Raw genomic sequence first — 17,818 nt, 5'->3', positions numbered from 1 at the left:
AGGAAAAAACAAGAACTCTATTTACTACCATTAAAAACCACTTTTGGTTTTGTTTTTTTTTCTTTTTTGCTTTATTTTAACAGGTGTGTATTTTTTGGGGCACAGCATACTTTAATTAATAAATAACTTTCAAGTGATTGCCTTAAATGGAAGATTAAGTAAATAAAACGTAAAAGTGTCTAGTACTGTTCACCGTCAAAAATGACCTTTTGCTACTACCTTATCTGAAAATCTGATGCTCTATTAACATCAAAACATTTTCCAAAACATTTAACTCACAGCATCCCTTTGCAAATATATATTAAAAATATATATATATATATATATATATACTTCTCTTTATCTCTTAAAATAGTTATTGTTAAAAATCCTTTTAATGTTAATTCAAGAGAACATTTTATCACAAGAAACTTTTATGTAAACTGCTTATATATATACATGTTCACGCCTATGTAAGTATATATACTTGAAATAACGGTCTTCACTACATGTTCTGTATGTGTCGTTGTGTTGCTGAAAAAGGCCGCTAGGTTTTCCTTAAATAATATGGTTTTTTATAGGATATCCCCTTAAGATTATTATATATGGAGGATAAGCGACCAACAATGATTTATAGGAAAATCTATTTTATGAACATTCAAAAAAAAATAAATAAATATTCTTGTCTAAATACTAAAATATATATTGTAAAGTTATTTGCTTATGGGACAAGCTAGTTATGTCAAAAATGATGATGATTATGAATTTGTCTCTCGTCATTGAAAGTATTCAATCAATCAACGTGTGGGTATTCTAGCCGGTCACAATTACAGATAACGAATTATAAATATATAAATGTTGCGCTTTCACGAATCCTTGTTATAAAGTGATAATTATAAAAATACTTCTATAATTGTGGAAAAGATAGAAGAAAATATTTTTGTAAATAAACTAAAACAATTGTAAAAAAAATATATATATTTCACGCAATTTTGTAGAGATAAAATCTACTAATACTTACTATAAAGGAAGCTTGACAATTTTTTAAATATTTACCATAGTTGGCGTCTTAGCTAAAGGCGAAGCATACGTTTCTCATTTTGTTGTTTACTGCTGCGTGAAAATCAATGATAGCTCCTCTAAGGATACACTAATATTAATGCTTTATAAGTGAAAATTTGATTATAGCTTCTATTATTATTTATATCGTTATCGGCCGAATGCTTGGTTATGAATGCAAATATGTTATGTTACAAAACCAAGAAAAGAAAGTCTTTGTTATTTGTCATAATTACAATGTCTTTGCTAAGTTTATTGTAAAGAGCATGTTTTTGTCTTTGAATAGAAATGAAAGTTACTTTCTTTCCCATAAATTAGTGGATAAAATTTTAGTTCTGTACAATTATTTTTTGAATAAAGCTGACCAAAGCTTTTGTTAACATAGTAACAACTTTGCAGCTTTAGAAATAATCTCGACTGCGAGGAAAAGGTTACTTAAACTTTATTTGTATTTGCGCCAAAAATTTTTTATAACATAACATTTTAAATATAACATAAAGTGATCGACCCGTGATTTGTGGAATTTCTTATCGCACAGTTTGATAGCATTGGCATTGTAATTTTTATTATCAAATTAAACAAAGTCCTCGCTAAATTCCCTGTTGAAAGGCAACGCACAGAGTCGCTTATAATAAATAAATGGTTAAAAGCCCAACTTAACAACTTAAATGTTAACGCTAATCAGCTAAGTTAAACGCGCAACTTAACAGACGAGAAGGGTTCAACTCTGTAAAATAACGCACCAACTTAACAAAAGCCGTCGGCAAAACAAAAACTTAACATTGGTTGAAATATTCTCGTCTGATTTTTATATTGCATAACATCAGGAGTCTGATAAATAATGTGGCGAGAACTTTGAAATCGACAAGAAATCATAGCATTATGTGGTGTTACTGTTTATCACTAATACTCATCTAAGTTGACTGATTTTTTATAACAAAAATGTCTCGTTAAAAACCTTAAGATCCTTTTCAGGCGCAACAATGGCAACAGTAAACTCTCGCTTCTGCTGTCTTCTTTTCTGTTTTCCCCCCATTTTTATTGCTATTTCATATATTCATTCGTAAATTAAGATATTTAAGATTTTCTTTCACAAGTGACTTCAATCGGAAGGCGTCAGCGTAACAAATATCGGTTATTCAGCAGAGGTAATGGCCGAAACAACAACAACTCGAAGAAAGAAGAACGACAAATGACGGAAGAGTCAAAAAGTTTGAACAATGTTTAAAATGTCGAAAGTGATAATGAAAGGCACAATAATCGATCCGCTGACATTTTATTGGGCAATTTTATAGTCAAGGACAAGCGGAATGTAATGTAATCCAGGGAAACCATACTAATTCAATTATATAAAGTTCTTCTAAGACATAAGTGAGCGTCAGATAATGTCATTGCCATGTGCACACAAGTGGCTTGCTTTCACGAAGAGCGACAGAGATAAAGGCGTGTGAACATTAAAGAAAATTCATTCCTATAGCGGAGAGTATGGATATCAAAGCGTCACAATGAGGATTAACCCGAGCAAATGCGGCAAATACGTCCCTTTGCCGTGAAGCGTATGATGGCACGTTCCTGGAAATGTGTCTGGCAATCGCTTCTGTGGAAAGCTACTTATTTCGTTGTAAGTGATAGTGTGCTTGTTGCACACCCACACATCGCCCCAAAATTAAATATCGAAAAAAGATCTATCGGTTTAAAGTTTGTAAAGTTTTAACAAAACGCTTCAATTGATGAAAAAAGTTCATTGTAATGAATGCTAATCGCGTAGCAGGATCGACGAGTCGTAATGAGGGTATAGACAATGGCCAACATGTTTGACAATCGGAAGTCGTGGTGACCAAAGATGTCATATTGAAATTGTGTGTGAATTTGTCAAAGATCTGCAAAAATCCGTAAAAATCGAATAAATTATCTTTAAAATATAACGATTTCGAAAGGTTTTGCTCAGCATAAATCTGATGGGCACTGGTAAATGAGATTTTAAAAGCATTTCCAATCAGAAATCACTCAGAATCACTCGGCTCGGATTTAACGCACCATTTATTCTAATCAATCAGGAAGTGTCCCATATTCGTGTAACATGGTGACGATTAGAAAGAGAAGTGAGAGAAGAGAAGGAGATAAGAAGATGGCCGTAGCCTAGTATGATTGTGTCCAATGAGTGAATATATATTATAGTTATGATCAAATTATACTGCGTGCCGCGCCTGATATTTGAACCCACGAACATTGACATTGTAGTCGCGGTTCTTACCTACTCGACTACTCGTGCGGATATGAAAGCATTATGTCGACGTGTAGGGCTTTGAAAAGGCCTGTATTAATGTGACGAACATATCGCCAATTACAATGCTATGCTGATCCGACTTTTCCAACTTCGTCAATCATCAGCAAGTAGCATTACCAGAATCTGTTATTATGAAAAAGTTATGCTCACACACATGTACGGCGAATCTTGCTTGCATATCTATTACATTCAGCCATTTGATAAAAAATGGCAGTCGGACTAAAGAACTAAGGATCGCATTCTGAGCAATCTCAGAAGACCAATCGCGTTCAAGAAGAAAGTTAATATCTTCATTAACTTGCTCTCTCCCTCTGTCTTCTCTCTTTTCTCACTTTTCAGTTTAAAAAAATGTTTTCAAAGCTCAGAAGAAAACTTAAAAGGTCAAGTGAGGGATATACGTTTGGTCAGTATTAAATTCTCAATCGATTTAAGCTTGTTTGTCCGTCTGCCCATCTGACCGTCTGTGAAAAAGCACTCCTAGCAGAAACGTTTCAAATTCTTGCTCGCCGGTATTGAATGCGAACAAGCGAAGGCACTTAAAGAAAACGTCCACAGTAGAAGAATATAAACCGGGAACAAATCCGTTTTCGAAAGTAAAAGAAATGAGTTTTGAGTTTTAATGGGCGACCCCATTGCATCTAAATAAAAATGAAAGAATTGTTTATGCCCATCCAATATTATAGAGTCTCGGGGTTTTTTTTTTTTAGAGTCTTGATTTCAAATAAAAGTGATGAGTATAGAAGATTCGGCGAATGCCGAATATAATTTTCTTGGTTGCTTTTTTACTCTACACAACTTGTGATATAAGTATATATTAAGTATGCGCGAATATATGCCACATCCAGAAAAATTTGAGATAGAGGAACCTTTTATTATAGCGATTGATTCCGACAATGATTTTTAACTCGTCTGTTCGTCTATCTGTCTTGTTATCTTTTGTTCAACCTGCAAGTCGCAACTTTCGAGATATTTTGATATATTGTGTTAATGGAGAAGCGGGCCCAAAACGAGTATAAATTTAATCCTTACATAGGGTAGTATCCAAAAATAGGCGTAGATGGTCCAAATTTGGTACCATTTCCAACCAGTTCATTTTTGTATGAAACTGCTATTATAAGTCAATTTTCATCGCGACATATTAAAACTTAGATTTTTCTGCTCTACAAAGGGTCAATTTTCGTGAAAATCTTTATTAGGTTAGGATCTAAAAACTTGGCGAGATTGTCCAAATTTTGGTACAGTTAATTGCCATTATGATTTGATTTTCGTCAGGAAGCATGGAAAATTATGCCGTTTCGTCGTATGAACATCAGTTCTTGGTTAATAAGAAAGGTTTGAACATTGAGCTAGCCGTTCCAAACTTTTTATACGAATTTAGAATGCCGTGATACTATCATTTGGCAATTTTTTGCCATATACTACACTATTCTGAAAAGTCATTATGTGGGTAGTGGCCGAAAAAATGGACGGATCCGAACCACATTCAATAGGATTTATCCTTGGATCGAAAGACGCCACTGTACCAAATTTTATGAAAACATCTTAAAAATTGTGAACTGTACGTTGAACACAAGAAAACAAAGCAGACAGACGGACAGACAAGCCAACATCGACTCAGAAACTGATTCTTAATCGATCGGTATAATAAGAGTTGAGTTTACCTCAAGTCTTTCTGGGTGTTGTATACATTTGCATAAATTTAATATATTCTCATATCACAAATGGTGTACGGTAAGGTATGAGGAAAAAATAAAATTCAAAGAGATATCTTCACATGTTTTGTGCATCTATAAATAGATTTTTTTGTTTATTATTAAATTTTTTTTTTTTTTTTCATTTTTGCATAATTCTTCTTATGTCTTTTAATCTATATAATTCACTATATCGTGGATGTGATCATTATCTATGTGTTTCCATAAATCGAGTAGTAGTAGTAGTAGTAGTAACAGTAGAGGGATATTTTGGCTATTTATGCCAAATAAAAAGTTAATAATTTCTCCTTAAAAATGTCCCGTGGTGTATTTTTAGATAAGCAGCGAGAAAATGTAGGAGAAATAAGTTGGAATCAAATTCAACACATGTTGAAAAGCTAAAATTACCCCATTAAAGGAGGTATATATATATATGTATATGAAGGTATATATATATATATATATGAAGGTATCTCTCTTTTAGACAAATCAACACGAAGTTAAAGGCATCAATGAAAAACTGAGCAAAAGGTTTCCAAGTGTGAAATATCGAATATTTTCACAATATGAGCTCCTAAAATACTAGTCACAAACGAAGGCTATCTATGAATTGACGTTCTTCTAGATTCAAGCGGGCTCACAATATAAATTACAAGAAATTAAAAAAAAAAAAAAGAAAAAAAATAAAACACAATATATTTAAGTAAATAAACAAATTTTATAAACATAGGGGATAAAGTTAAAATAATAAGATTTTTAAAATAAAAGTGATATAAAGGACTGTAAATAAATGAACGTAAAATTAGAAAATCAAAACAAATAAATAAAAAAAAATTAAAAATAAAAGAAGAAAGTAAATAAATATAAAGTAATCTATGTGAATGAAAAACCGAAAAGAAAAAATAAATAAATAAATAAATAAAATGTGTTAAAATAATTATCAATCAAAAGAAGTTTTCGCAAGTCTTTGAAAAGAAAGAAAAAAAATAAATAAATATAAATAGCTACTTAAAATAAATATTAAAGTGTTAAAAAGAAAATTAAAATTTTTCGTGAAATCAACACAACAGACATCTTTGAACATTTCGATTAATTGTTAAAGCGATAGAAAGCTATTTGTTAAAAAATAATTTTGAAATTAAAAAACGAAAACAAAAAAAAAAAAAAAATTGAAGAAATATAAAATTTAAAAGAAAACTTATTTAATTTTTGTTTTTTTTTTTGTTTGCTTTTCTCAATTTTTTAAAAGCACATATACGCTGCTTCATATACGCTGCTCTTAAATGTGTTGGCTCCTTAGGACTTTTTAAAAGCAATGCAAACATATGTATGTTAAGTGCTATGAGAAAAGAAAGTAATCACATACAGGGTACTTACATATATATAACCGAGAGAATTGTAAAAGAATACAAAAAGATAAAACTATAGAAAAATTGACAACAAATCTAATATAAAAAAAAAAAACCCACACATTCGCACTCTCATATACTCTTGTTTGGAATTGAGTTTTTTGAGTTCGCCATCATGTGTTTTACATTTCAAATAAAGATCTGTGTGCTTAAGTAAAAGTTGTGTGTGTGCGTGTGTGTGTGTTTCAAAAGTAAATCTCTTTAATGGATTTACTAAAATATGTGTGTGCGTGCAAGAAATAAAAGAAATAATCATTAGCTATAGTATGTTTACGCATACATGCACACAAACAACACAACAACGTGAAGAGCACAAATATGCACTAACGATAAGTGAATGTTAACTGAAGTATAACCGTTCGCAAAGAAAATGAGAGATGCATTAACTGCTCATATGATATAATAAAATAATAGGATAATGGAAATATCACAAGTGTATTAAAAGGCAAATTATTAAAAAATACACTTTTCTTTTTTTTTTTTTTTTTTTTTGCATGCATTCACTTTATAAGGAAAGTCTATCAACATTATAACAAGTTAAGCTGAAAAGTATGCATCAAATTTTTTCGTAATAAGCCAGCAATCACGATAAAAACAAATGCTAACAATGCATACATACTTGGATTGGTAAAACTTGAAAATATTTATTTCTACAAAAAAATTTGCTTGCCTAATCTACATCCATACGTGTACGTAGGTGTATATATGAAGTGCTGTGTTGTCCTGGTAATAAACAAAAAAATAAATAAATGTTATGATATGAAAAAAATGAAAAATTTTCATAATATAACGGAAAGAATATGCAAATGAAGCTTTTAGCAGCAAAAAAAAAAAAAAAAACAGATGAAAATGTCTGTCTTTAACACAACTGTTAACTGTACTGCCACATTAACTATTAAAAGATAAGAAGTGTTCGAAAATATAAACGTCTTGAGCCTTTTTTGCGAGACATTTTCTCTTACTTTACTTTCTTTATTTATTTATATTTATTTTTTTTTGTTTTTTACCAATAATTTTTGAAAAAAATATCATCTTAAGAAACATTTAATATTCGTATACGATGAAAATGTTGAAAACTCTCCTTGAGCATTGTTTTAAGTATGCAAACCAGCTTCAAAATGTGGTTTAAGTTTAAAAATGTCGTACACACAATTATAACAGATACGTTACATTTATTATTCTTAACAATACTCTTGGGTTATCCATTCAATGTCAACGTCTATAATACGCAAGCCATGGACTATTATTCTTCAATGTTTAACGCAACAGCGGCACCGACAGCAGCTTTGAAAATAACTGCAACAAGCTTTAAAACAACAGCTGTAGCATCGCCACAACTAATAAAAGGAGCACGAGCAGGCCAAGCAGTACATAATGCTGATAATCTATTTTTACTGCGTACACAACAAGAGTTTTTAAAAGAAACAACAACAACAAATTTAACCACACATCATTTGCCTGATGATAATGGTAAATATATTAGGGATATTAATGGTAGAAAAATGTAAAGACAAAACTTGTTCGACGCTTGTTTGAGCATAACATGGCATGTAAATTCAGAAAAAGAGAAAGATTTTGTTGTTCTTTTTTGTTCTTTTAGCAAACTTTCCTACACATATATATACGTATATGTATATATTTGTTTTGTTAAGTTGAAAAAAATTCCAAAAACTCACTTTTTAAAAGTATATAAGAAATATATATTATGTGTTGCTTCAAAAATGATCTTGTTCGATGTCACCAGGTCAAAGTTGGTAAACCTTTCCGGTTATTTTTTTTTTTGTTTTTCCGCTCAACGAAATTATGTTCATTCACTCGGTAGATGATGATTTTCTTATGCATGGTTTGCCAAATCCAAATTAGAAATGAATGCTTTTTTTTCAATTTAACGTCTCGTTGGCTTTGGCATCTTACGTGCTGTGTTGTAATTTACAAAATTCAGATATAAATTCTAAACGAATCGCTCTTAATAAATGTTTTGATTAATCTTGTAATCAATGTTTTCTTTGTATTTCTTGCTTCTTTTCTTTTGTTTTTACTCTCGTTGCCTTCCATTCCATTTTTCTTGACTAAAGCTCCAAGAGTCACTTAAGTTTTTGTAAACCATGTTATTGTGTACACAGTTAGATCTCAAATTTGTCGGTACAGCTGCTCGGGATACGGATGCTATGAAAACGCATGCATTCATTGAATAGCCCGTGCCATAGAAATTTAACGATATGTCGAGCATTTCTTTTGCCGTAGCATTAGGAATATATTAGAAATTTGAATTATATAACAAACAAAACAATAAAAAAAAAACAAAAGATATAACAAGATATAATGATATCGAAGGCTGTAGGTCCCAGTAGCTTAACTCGTCAATTTACGAACGAATTTATTAAGCTGATAATCCTATATTTAGTTAATGATTGTAAGAGAGTATTTTTATTGCAGCATCAGTGCGCTGACATTAAAGGTTGAAGCGGTATTGTTCTATAAAATTAAGAAAAATGTTTAAGATTACATTCAGTATCAGAATCTATTGAGCCTTAGATTTTTTGACTAAGAAAAGTGTCAACTTACTATAAATCACAACGAAAGGGCAGCCCGAGGCGCCATAGTAGGTCCTGAACCGTTCTGTGGCATACCAAGGAGAAGCGACATTAATGGGGTGGTATTGCCATAGGCACAGAATAAAGCGGACTACCGTTGAGAACAATGTGCAGGACAACGGCAGGCAAGATTCATAAAAACTTCCGGACTGCTGCAACAAAGAAGAAATGACCTACGCTACTAGTCACCGACTTCTGCACGAGTCATAGTCTTCGCTCAGGTACGATCTGAAAAACCTGCGTATATTTGATACCGATTCAAACAGATTCTGCCAAGGGACGAGTGAAACGTCTCACCATGTTCTCTGTGTGTGTGTGTGTGTGTGTGTGTGTGTGTGGCAAATACTTTCCTTTACGCCGAACACGGTATGGTAGAAATCCTAAAATTGGTTGGCCCGGGGGCATGGCAGTGTACAATAGCTCCTCTAGGTGGCGGCACGTCTTGCCCACTTATTATGCAGTCGATGGTTTCCTTATAATCATTCCCAAGAATAACATAGACAAGTCTACACTGTACACATGCGATGATAATCTTTCATTTTTTATTTTCTTCCGAAATATGTTAGGCATAAAGTTTAGCTAAGCTTTTATAGATTTTTAGATTGTGTTGAGCGCTTCTCAAAAAATTTGCATTTATTGCATATTAATTTTACCGCAATTATCTTTTCAATCTAATGAATGGGCAAACTAAACTACATCAGAGTATTTCACTGAATGGTAGGTTGTGTGTCCAGCTCATAAGAAATTTTAAAGTAAAGCGGATACCATTTTCTATGGGAAAATTAGTTTCAGAGAGCTAGCGCCTCATCGTCATTATATTCTTTATGTTGAAGGCTTAAAACATCCGACAATGTCTAATTAAAAGAATGTTCTTTTCTATTATTCTATTATTATTTATATTTTGTTTATTGCAAAAATTTCAATATTTTAAAAATATTATCTCATTTTATTATATATTATTTTAAAAATATAATCAGTTTGTCGTATTTGGCTCATAAATATTTCATGACTCTATTTATGTCGCTTAACAGAATAATGTTTTATTTGTTGTTATCCACCTGTCAATTAACGTGAAAATGAAATAAACAACTGTTCTATTGGATTTACTTGACAAGCGTCTGGCTCGCGCAGTTTATTTACTGTCTCGCATTTATTTATCTAAGTTAATGGAACTCTTTCATTTTATCTGTCTTTTCATTATTCATTCTTTCTTCAATTAAAAAGTAATTTTTGCCATTTATTTATTTACTTACCGTTAGAAAGCATAACAATATAAAAATGTAAAGAAATTTTCTTTAACTTTCTTTAACATATTGTCAATGGGTATATATATATATATTTCAAAATTAACATAAGTGTATAAATGTATGTACGCATATGAACATATATATATTTGCATATTTAACATAGCTCGATATATAGTTGCATACCTACGTATATACATCTATATATATATATATATATATATATATGTCTGTGTCTACATGTATGTGGGTGGAGATATGATTATATATATACATGTGTGTGTGCATATTAAGATGTTTAAAATGATTAAGATCTACTATATACATATATATGTAGATCTACTACATATAGATTTATATGTATTGTATATAACGGAGCTTGAAGTACGCAGTTAATTGTTTGTTTAGTGAGGGACTTGTCCATGTCTTTCCCTCAAGGGATTTATCATTTGAATGGAATTGTCATAATCGGAAATTTTTCAAGATTCGCTTTAAGATAAATAAGCTTTTCATACTTTTTTTTATATGGTAATTTTTTTTTAAATTTGTTTGTTGCAAAAACCTGAAAAGCGTCTACAATTTCATATCAATATAGGACTCGTTAAAGAATATCAAAATCAGTTCTTCTTCAAGAAGACTATCAAAATTAGTTAGCTCAGCAGATTTTAGTCAAGTTCAGCATTAGTTAATCAGTTAAATTCAGTATTATCAGTTGTCAAGTTCTTGCATGTTTGCATCGGCTTAGGGGTTAACTTTAAGCTTGCGATTATATCGGCTGTGGATGCGCTTATGTATTAAATCAGATTTACATGTCTTTTTGTGTTTTTTTTTTTTTTCTACTCTGCCGATCTTTTTAGCGATAGACTCATACACTTGTCGTTATTATGGCCAATGACACATTAGTAATGAAAAAATTTTATTAGGATATCCGACAAGGACGGATGGACGGATCATGGTGTATATACTCGCTATGCACATTTAATTGGTTAATACGGTAACATTATTCAAATATTGTATCATAAGTCTTAACATTTTTAAATATTTAACATAGCACTTTGTTTATTCTATAAAGTTTTTATATGCCCTTTAATATGTGATTAGTTGGAGATTTTTGCAATAAATTTGTGTTAAATAAATAAAATAAAAAATTATAAATCATTAAAGATTTTTTACGATTTCCTTCCAAAGTTATTGAAAAATATTTTTTATATAATATTATTATTATCATTATTATTGTAATTAATTTAATGAGGGAAATAAATTCAAGCACTAAAGTCTTAGTCTTAACAGAACTAGCGTCTGAGGCTATTCTATCGGCTTTATTGAAAACTTCAAATCACTTAACATTTGAACCCATCACCATCATGGGTCGTTATTTGAGACACTACTTGGCCTGCTCGGCCACTTAGGCCATTTTTTTATGCAATAGTTTTAAATTGAAATTTTTTTAAGGCGAAAAATCATCATTCGAAAAATTGTTATTATAAGTATTTGAGAAAAGAGGAAAAAGTCGCGTCATATTTTGCGCAGAAATATGTCTCATCGATGATTTGATGATGAGTGAATGAATGAATGAAGAACAAGAGATCAATGCTTTTGTTGAAGTCTTTCGAAGTGTGAGTAATTTTGTGATTGCAAGCATCCGTCCTGTGGTTTTTCTTTTTCACATTCTTACTCATTGGATAATTTTTAAAAACGAGGAGTTTACCAGAATGAAAATCGAAAAACGGTTGCAAACATATTTGAAGACATCCGGTGTTATAGAATTCAGTTTCGCATTCACTTGCAGTTTTGTTACCTTAAAATATTTAATAATTTCAAACACTTTCAGTGTTTTTCCGTTTTTTTTTTTTTTTTTTAATACAATCAATCACTCAGGATATGTTCACAAAGAGAGGAGAAAGAAAGAAACAGGGACGTGTGGGAAAGAGGATGAGCCACAGCCTAGCGGATCTGTGCCCAATCAGTAAGTGTTATGTGTCTACCCGCTGAGTACTTAATATATATATATATAGCTACCGATTCAACTGGTGAACACTAACTTGGCAGTCGGAATTCTTACCATGATGATGGCTTGGCCATCATCAATCATCAATCACTTATCAATATTATATTGAGAGAAATATACTTCCTGAATGGTCCCTTCGCGGTGCAAATGATATTACTTTTCTTCACCTATTGGATTGTTGTCCATGCTAGAGACTTCCGTCCTTTCAAGCTTTGATATTCCCTCGACCACACTTTTTAAAACAATCTAAACTAATAATAAATATTTTTGCTTCTCTTATAGAATGATTGTACTATAGAGCAGCGCACAGACAGTAATTAAGTCACACTTATAGTCATTTGTTTTCACAATAACGAGACTGAACAAAAGTTCAAATACGTCTTAATCATCCAACGTCAACATCTAATGAGAGCAACTTTGAAAATCCCTAGATCTGGAATTTTATATATAACCTTATAGCTAATTATTAGATTACTTGTTAATTGTAAGGGCTAAGGGTTTGGGTTCCGACCGGTTAAGGACTGAGGTGGCTGGTTGCCTCGTCCTTAGCGTTATCTCATCTTATTTTAGTTTGCTTCTATGTTAAAGTTTTCACAAGAGAAATACAAAAAACAAGTCTTTGTTTGATAAACGTTACAATTTTATATATATTATATACATTCTATATATATATTGATATATATTGTATACATATGAACATGTATGAACTTTTTAACATTAATTCTTTTATAAATTCTTTTGCATTATCCTCTATCCGGACCTTCTAAATCACACCAAGATTATAATCTACACGATTTTATCCTATCGCATGATGCGCGAGTTCTCTCTCTCTCTCTAAGAGCAGCGATTTTCTCTTTCTTATATGTGGAAAACTATTCCAGCGTCCAGTAAAATAAAATAAGTACATACATATATATGTATATACATAAACAGGCGGATAAACAGTATGTAATATTGACTGTTAATATAGAAATAATTTTCAAGAAAAAATCCCCGTTTTCGGTGATTTACGTCTCAGCACTGAAACACGAGAAATCTCGTGAATGCCAACTTCAACTAATATCAAAAAAAGGAATATTCAAGCTCATACTAAATCTAAACTGCTGTATTATATACTTGAAAAGTTTCGGTCCATACGTCCATTTTATATAATTATTAAATTGTTTAACCTCTGATGGCTGCTCCATATATATATATACTTGCGATCATTTAGGCTGGTCAGAATTTCTAACACGTCGTCTCTAATTGATATGGTAGCCGCCATTTCCCTACGACTTCGCTCTCGGAAATTTGACTATGCCAATCACGAAAATAATCCCATTCGAACTAAGCTACCTGGCTGTTAAGTGAATTCGAAGTAAATCGAAGTTGATCAGCTGGCTTACTTCAAACTAAGTTAAGTGTATGCGAATGTAATAATCCTACTGATTCCATATCGTCTCTCAGTTGCTAAGTTAGCGCCTACGAAAATTAATTTATGTTAAATACATAAAAATATATATGTATATATTTTTTAATATGACCGCTCACTTAAGGATAGCCCCCTATGCATGGACGGAAAGAAACTGGAAAAGGGGAAACTATGGGGAGATAGTAGCCGCAGTCTAGTGGATGTTTGCACGACTCTGAGCAGGAACAAAGTTAAAGTCTATCGCATGTGAGATTTCAATCTGACGCGTACTGACATGGTCACTCATGCGGATATACTATCGTAGATAATGTAAAACTGGTGTTGAGTGTGAAATCACGAGACAAGTCAACGATTTTGATTCTCATACCAATTATCAACTGATGTCATGTATCTCATGATGTATTGAAAGGAAATTTCTTCCAAAATGTAGTGAAAAAAGTGTTTCACTTTCGGGACATGTACAACATGTATGACGACTATATACATGAGGTTTGGTTTACTCTCTCTAAATCTCTAAAACCATATGCTTTGAAAGGATACTATTTTATAAACTAAAGTAACTATCAATGTAATATTGCGGTATATAACTTGCCGTTATAAATAATATTATGACTGTTGTTATTGTAATAATTTGAAATATAATTCTTTTTTTGTTTTCTTGAATTACAATAATATTACTTTCATAGAAAATGATTTTATTTGAAATTTCCCAGGAATTTTTGTCCAGAATGCATTTGTATTCGATTGTCTTGATTTAAACGAGACATTTTTCTTTAAATATTTCATATTTACTAAAATATTTTCATAATATAATATAATATCTTATCATCTACATACCGAGATTTTATAAAAATAATTAAATATTCAATGAAACTGTATAGAATTTGTATGAATCCTATGTCCTATAAAAAATATATCCTTTGAAATAATGTTCATTAAAAAAATATTGGGAGGTTGCAAGAATGTTGGCCATTTTTTTACTCGACAAAGGCAAAGTGTCACAATATATGTGTTAATCACAATATTTTCGATCATTTTTTACAACATTTTACAATATTCTTGGCAAGATGGCGATGAACTTATATTGATTAGGCAGCGATCCAATTATCGATGCATTTTCGCCTTTCTTCAACTTTGCGCATCCGCGTACCAGCCAAGCCTTGCTGCACCGATCTGAACAAGTAGTAATCAGAACGTGCTATGTCCGGTGAATACGTTGTGACAGAATTCGCCATTCGAATTGCTAGCATGTATCCCTGGGCAGCTCTTGCAATCTGTCGCCAAGCATCGTCGTGCAAGAGGCTGACTTCGTGTCTGTTAAGGGCTATCGCTTGTTTTTCTTACAACAAGACATCGTTCACTTTGTTCAATTGACGTCGGTAGATATTTACAATAAAAGTTTCGTTCGATTTTAGTTGACCGTAATACATTCCGTATACTTTCCTGATTCCATTAAACTATCCACCTTCTGGCCAGAAATATTTCGCCTCGGTGTCGATGTGGATGGCCCTACCAGAATAATCCATGACTTTTTATACTTGGAATTATTGTAGTAGATTCACTTTTCATTGCCAGTCACAACACGTCACCGACAAGTCTTCTTTCTTTGCCTGGCAAGCAATGAAACTCCGATATTGAAACGGTTCAAAATAGCTCTTTTCAGTCAATTCGTATTCAATGGTAGGCGTTTTCCCTCCTTGTGGATCTTTCTCAGCGCATGAAAACATCTAGAAACAGTTGGTTTATCAACTGCTAGGCTGTTCGAAAGTTCTTTGAGCTGAGTTTTCGTTCAATAAGTCTCAATGCAACTCAATGTCCTTGAATTTTTTTTTTTTTTTTTGGTCTTGCAGACCGTTCTTTGGCATTCACATTAACATCACCACTTTCAAAACATTGAACCCAAAACCGACAAGTGGGATGTGATATGATGAAGTAGCGTCACAATAAGCTTCCAAAAGTATTTGATGGGCTTCGTCAGCAGATTTCTTCAAATCGAACAACCAAAGTAATGAATGTGGTAAACGTAATTTTTGCGTTTGCGTGCACTGATTAACTCGATAATACTAAGTGGGAGGGAAACTGGTATTTTACATAGAGAAAGGCCGCAACCATCGAATTTAACCGTTGTGTACACTGGTATTTTGCATTACTTTATCATTTTCGCGAATAGATTTCGATGATCAAAATACATGCAAGCACCTGTTAATAAAAATTATACGACATGAATAGTGTCTAAACAATTGTGAAATAACGCCTTGAAGAGTGTACCGGTGTCGGTTTATGCAGCTTCCTAACGATAGCTACCTAACAGCTAGTGATGTATTATGCTATTTAGGATTCAGTGTTATACATGGCAAAGTGTTTCCTCCCCACGTAGGGATTCTCTTTTGCATACATTGATCCCATTATCGTTATCAACTAATTAAAAAAATGTATGGGAGAAGTCGATATCTGCAACGGGCATAAAGCGGATGCAGTCAACTTTCCGCCAATCAATAATTTCAAAAAGAACAAGACTTCTCTCATACTATTGCTAGATATCTTACTCTCACTTTCGCTTTCTCTCTCTCTTTCTGTATTGCTGAATATAGGTGATCAGATTTTTACATAATGCTATTGCCTAAGTTATATTATTAAGTAAAGTCAAAAAATCTCTCAACTTCTTGCACATTTTCAACGACGGTTCTCAGGCCTGTCCAAATTCGAATATTAAGCAGCGACGGCCTATATTTTCTACTCAAGATTGTACGCCCTTCGATAGAGCATTCCATTATTCATATTTTTCTCCACGTATCATCGGGTAATACCTCATCTCAAAGACTTCCAGTCTCTTCATTGTACTGATTTTTAATGTCCATGATTTGAGACAAATACAAGAGCCGACCACAGATCATATGAAGCATTTCATGAAACCAAGCTGATATAGCCGTTTCTATACTTCTTTTTATTTCTACGTCACAGTAGTCCTACCACTCGTGCCATATGAATCTAAGCTGTACAAACTTGGAAACCCTTTCGACATTTTTCTGATCAGTTGACAGAAGTGTCATGTACATATGCAGTTGCGGCTCGACTTACGATCAGAAAATTTGGTTTTGCTGATATTTAGCTTTAGGTCACAGTTGTTACTTTAATTATTCCGTTTGAGCAGGCGGTGAAAAGAAGACGAGGCAATATAGATACTTCGCGAACCCTTCTGTTTATACATATATTATTTGTCCTGACGTTGCATGTGGTTTATCTAGGGATACATACTTCAGCAATCTCCTGTTGCCTTCTAAAGTGGGTTACGTTTTTCTTACGCTTTTGCCGTTGGCCAATTACATTGCTTCATCCGTCTTGTGAGCACAAAAAGGTGCCCTAACAAATTCGAAAGTTTCAGTGGCCATCTAGTTGCCCGGGACGCATCAATATTCGCATACCATTCAGGTCAGGCTCATCTGGATCGTTCCTAGCTGCAGTGCTTACCGTCGACCTTACCGGCATGGGTGACGCTACCAGTAGCTACAATGGGGTCACTGCACTTATTAAGCGTCACCATAGCGACAAGATGACAATCGACTCAAGGACGATAGAATATTTTACTACGAACATTAATTTAATTAAGTATTCACAGGAAAAGAATTTCAGAAAAGACATGAACGACATAAGAGGTTTAGTTTCGATTTTTTATTTCTTTATTTCATTCCAAAAAAAAAAACTCCTCTCCTTAAGTCTTTTGCATCGTTTGGATGGAGCAACAACTATTTGACACACATAGTGACAGCCTTTTTAATATTAATATGGTAATGAAAATATAAAATTACTTTTCCATGCTATACACTATACAATAACAAGGAAAGAGAGAGAGAAAGAGAAAGAGAGATAGATAGATAGATAGATAGATAGATAGATAGATAGATAGAGAGAGAGAGAGAGAGAGAGAGAGAGAGAGAGAAAAATGATTTGAATTAAAATTTCTTATTTAAAGTCTGAAATTATATATTTTAACAAAATTCTTCTTCTTGTCATATTATACTTGTTATATTAAAAAATCCTTTGAATCAATTTATATTTTCTTTACAATTGTGTGCACATCTCGGTTTCTGCAGAAAGTTTTCCTAATAAGCATACAAGGATAAACGACCACAAAATTA

The 17,818-nt window shown here is 32.4% G+C and overlaps 1 protein-coding gene across 1 annotated transcript in view; it reads left to right on the top strand.

Annotated features, from left to right (window-relative positions):
• The first annotated feature begins 7,211 nt into the window (after window positions 1-7,211).
• The window catches only part of LOC119631394 (uncharacterized serine-rich protein C215.13), a 49,163-nt gene continuing 38,556 nt past the window's right edge, over window positions 7,212-17,818 (top strand). The window contains exon 1 of the mRNA XM_038023556.1: window positions 7,212-7,895. Coding sequence (XP_037879484.1) covers window positions 7,526-7,895 — 370 coding nt within the window. The 5' untranslated portion in view covers window positions 7,212-7,525. The remainder of the gene's footprint in view (window positions 7,896-17,818) is intronic.

The sequence above is a fragment of the Glossina fuscipes genome, unplaced genomic scaffold, assembly GCF_014805625.2.
Source record: "Glossina fuscipes isolate IAEA_lab_2018 unplaced genomic scaffold, Yale_Gfus_2 1, whole genome shotgun sequence".
NCBI lineage: Eukaryota > Metazoa > Arthropoda > Insecta > Diptera > Glossinidae > Glossina > Glossina fuscipes.
This window is presented reverse-complemented; position numbering and strand designations above follow the sequence as displayed.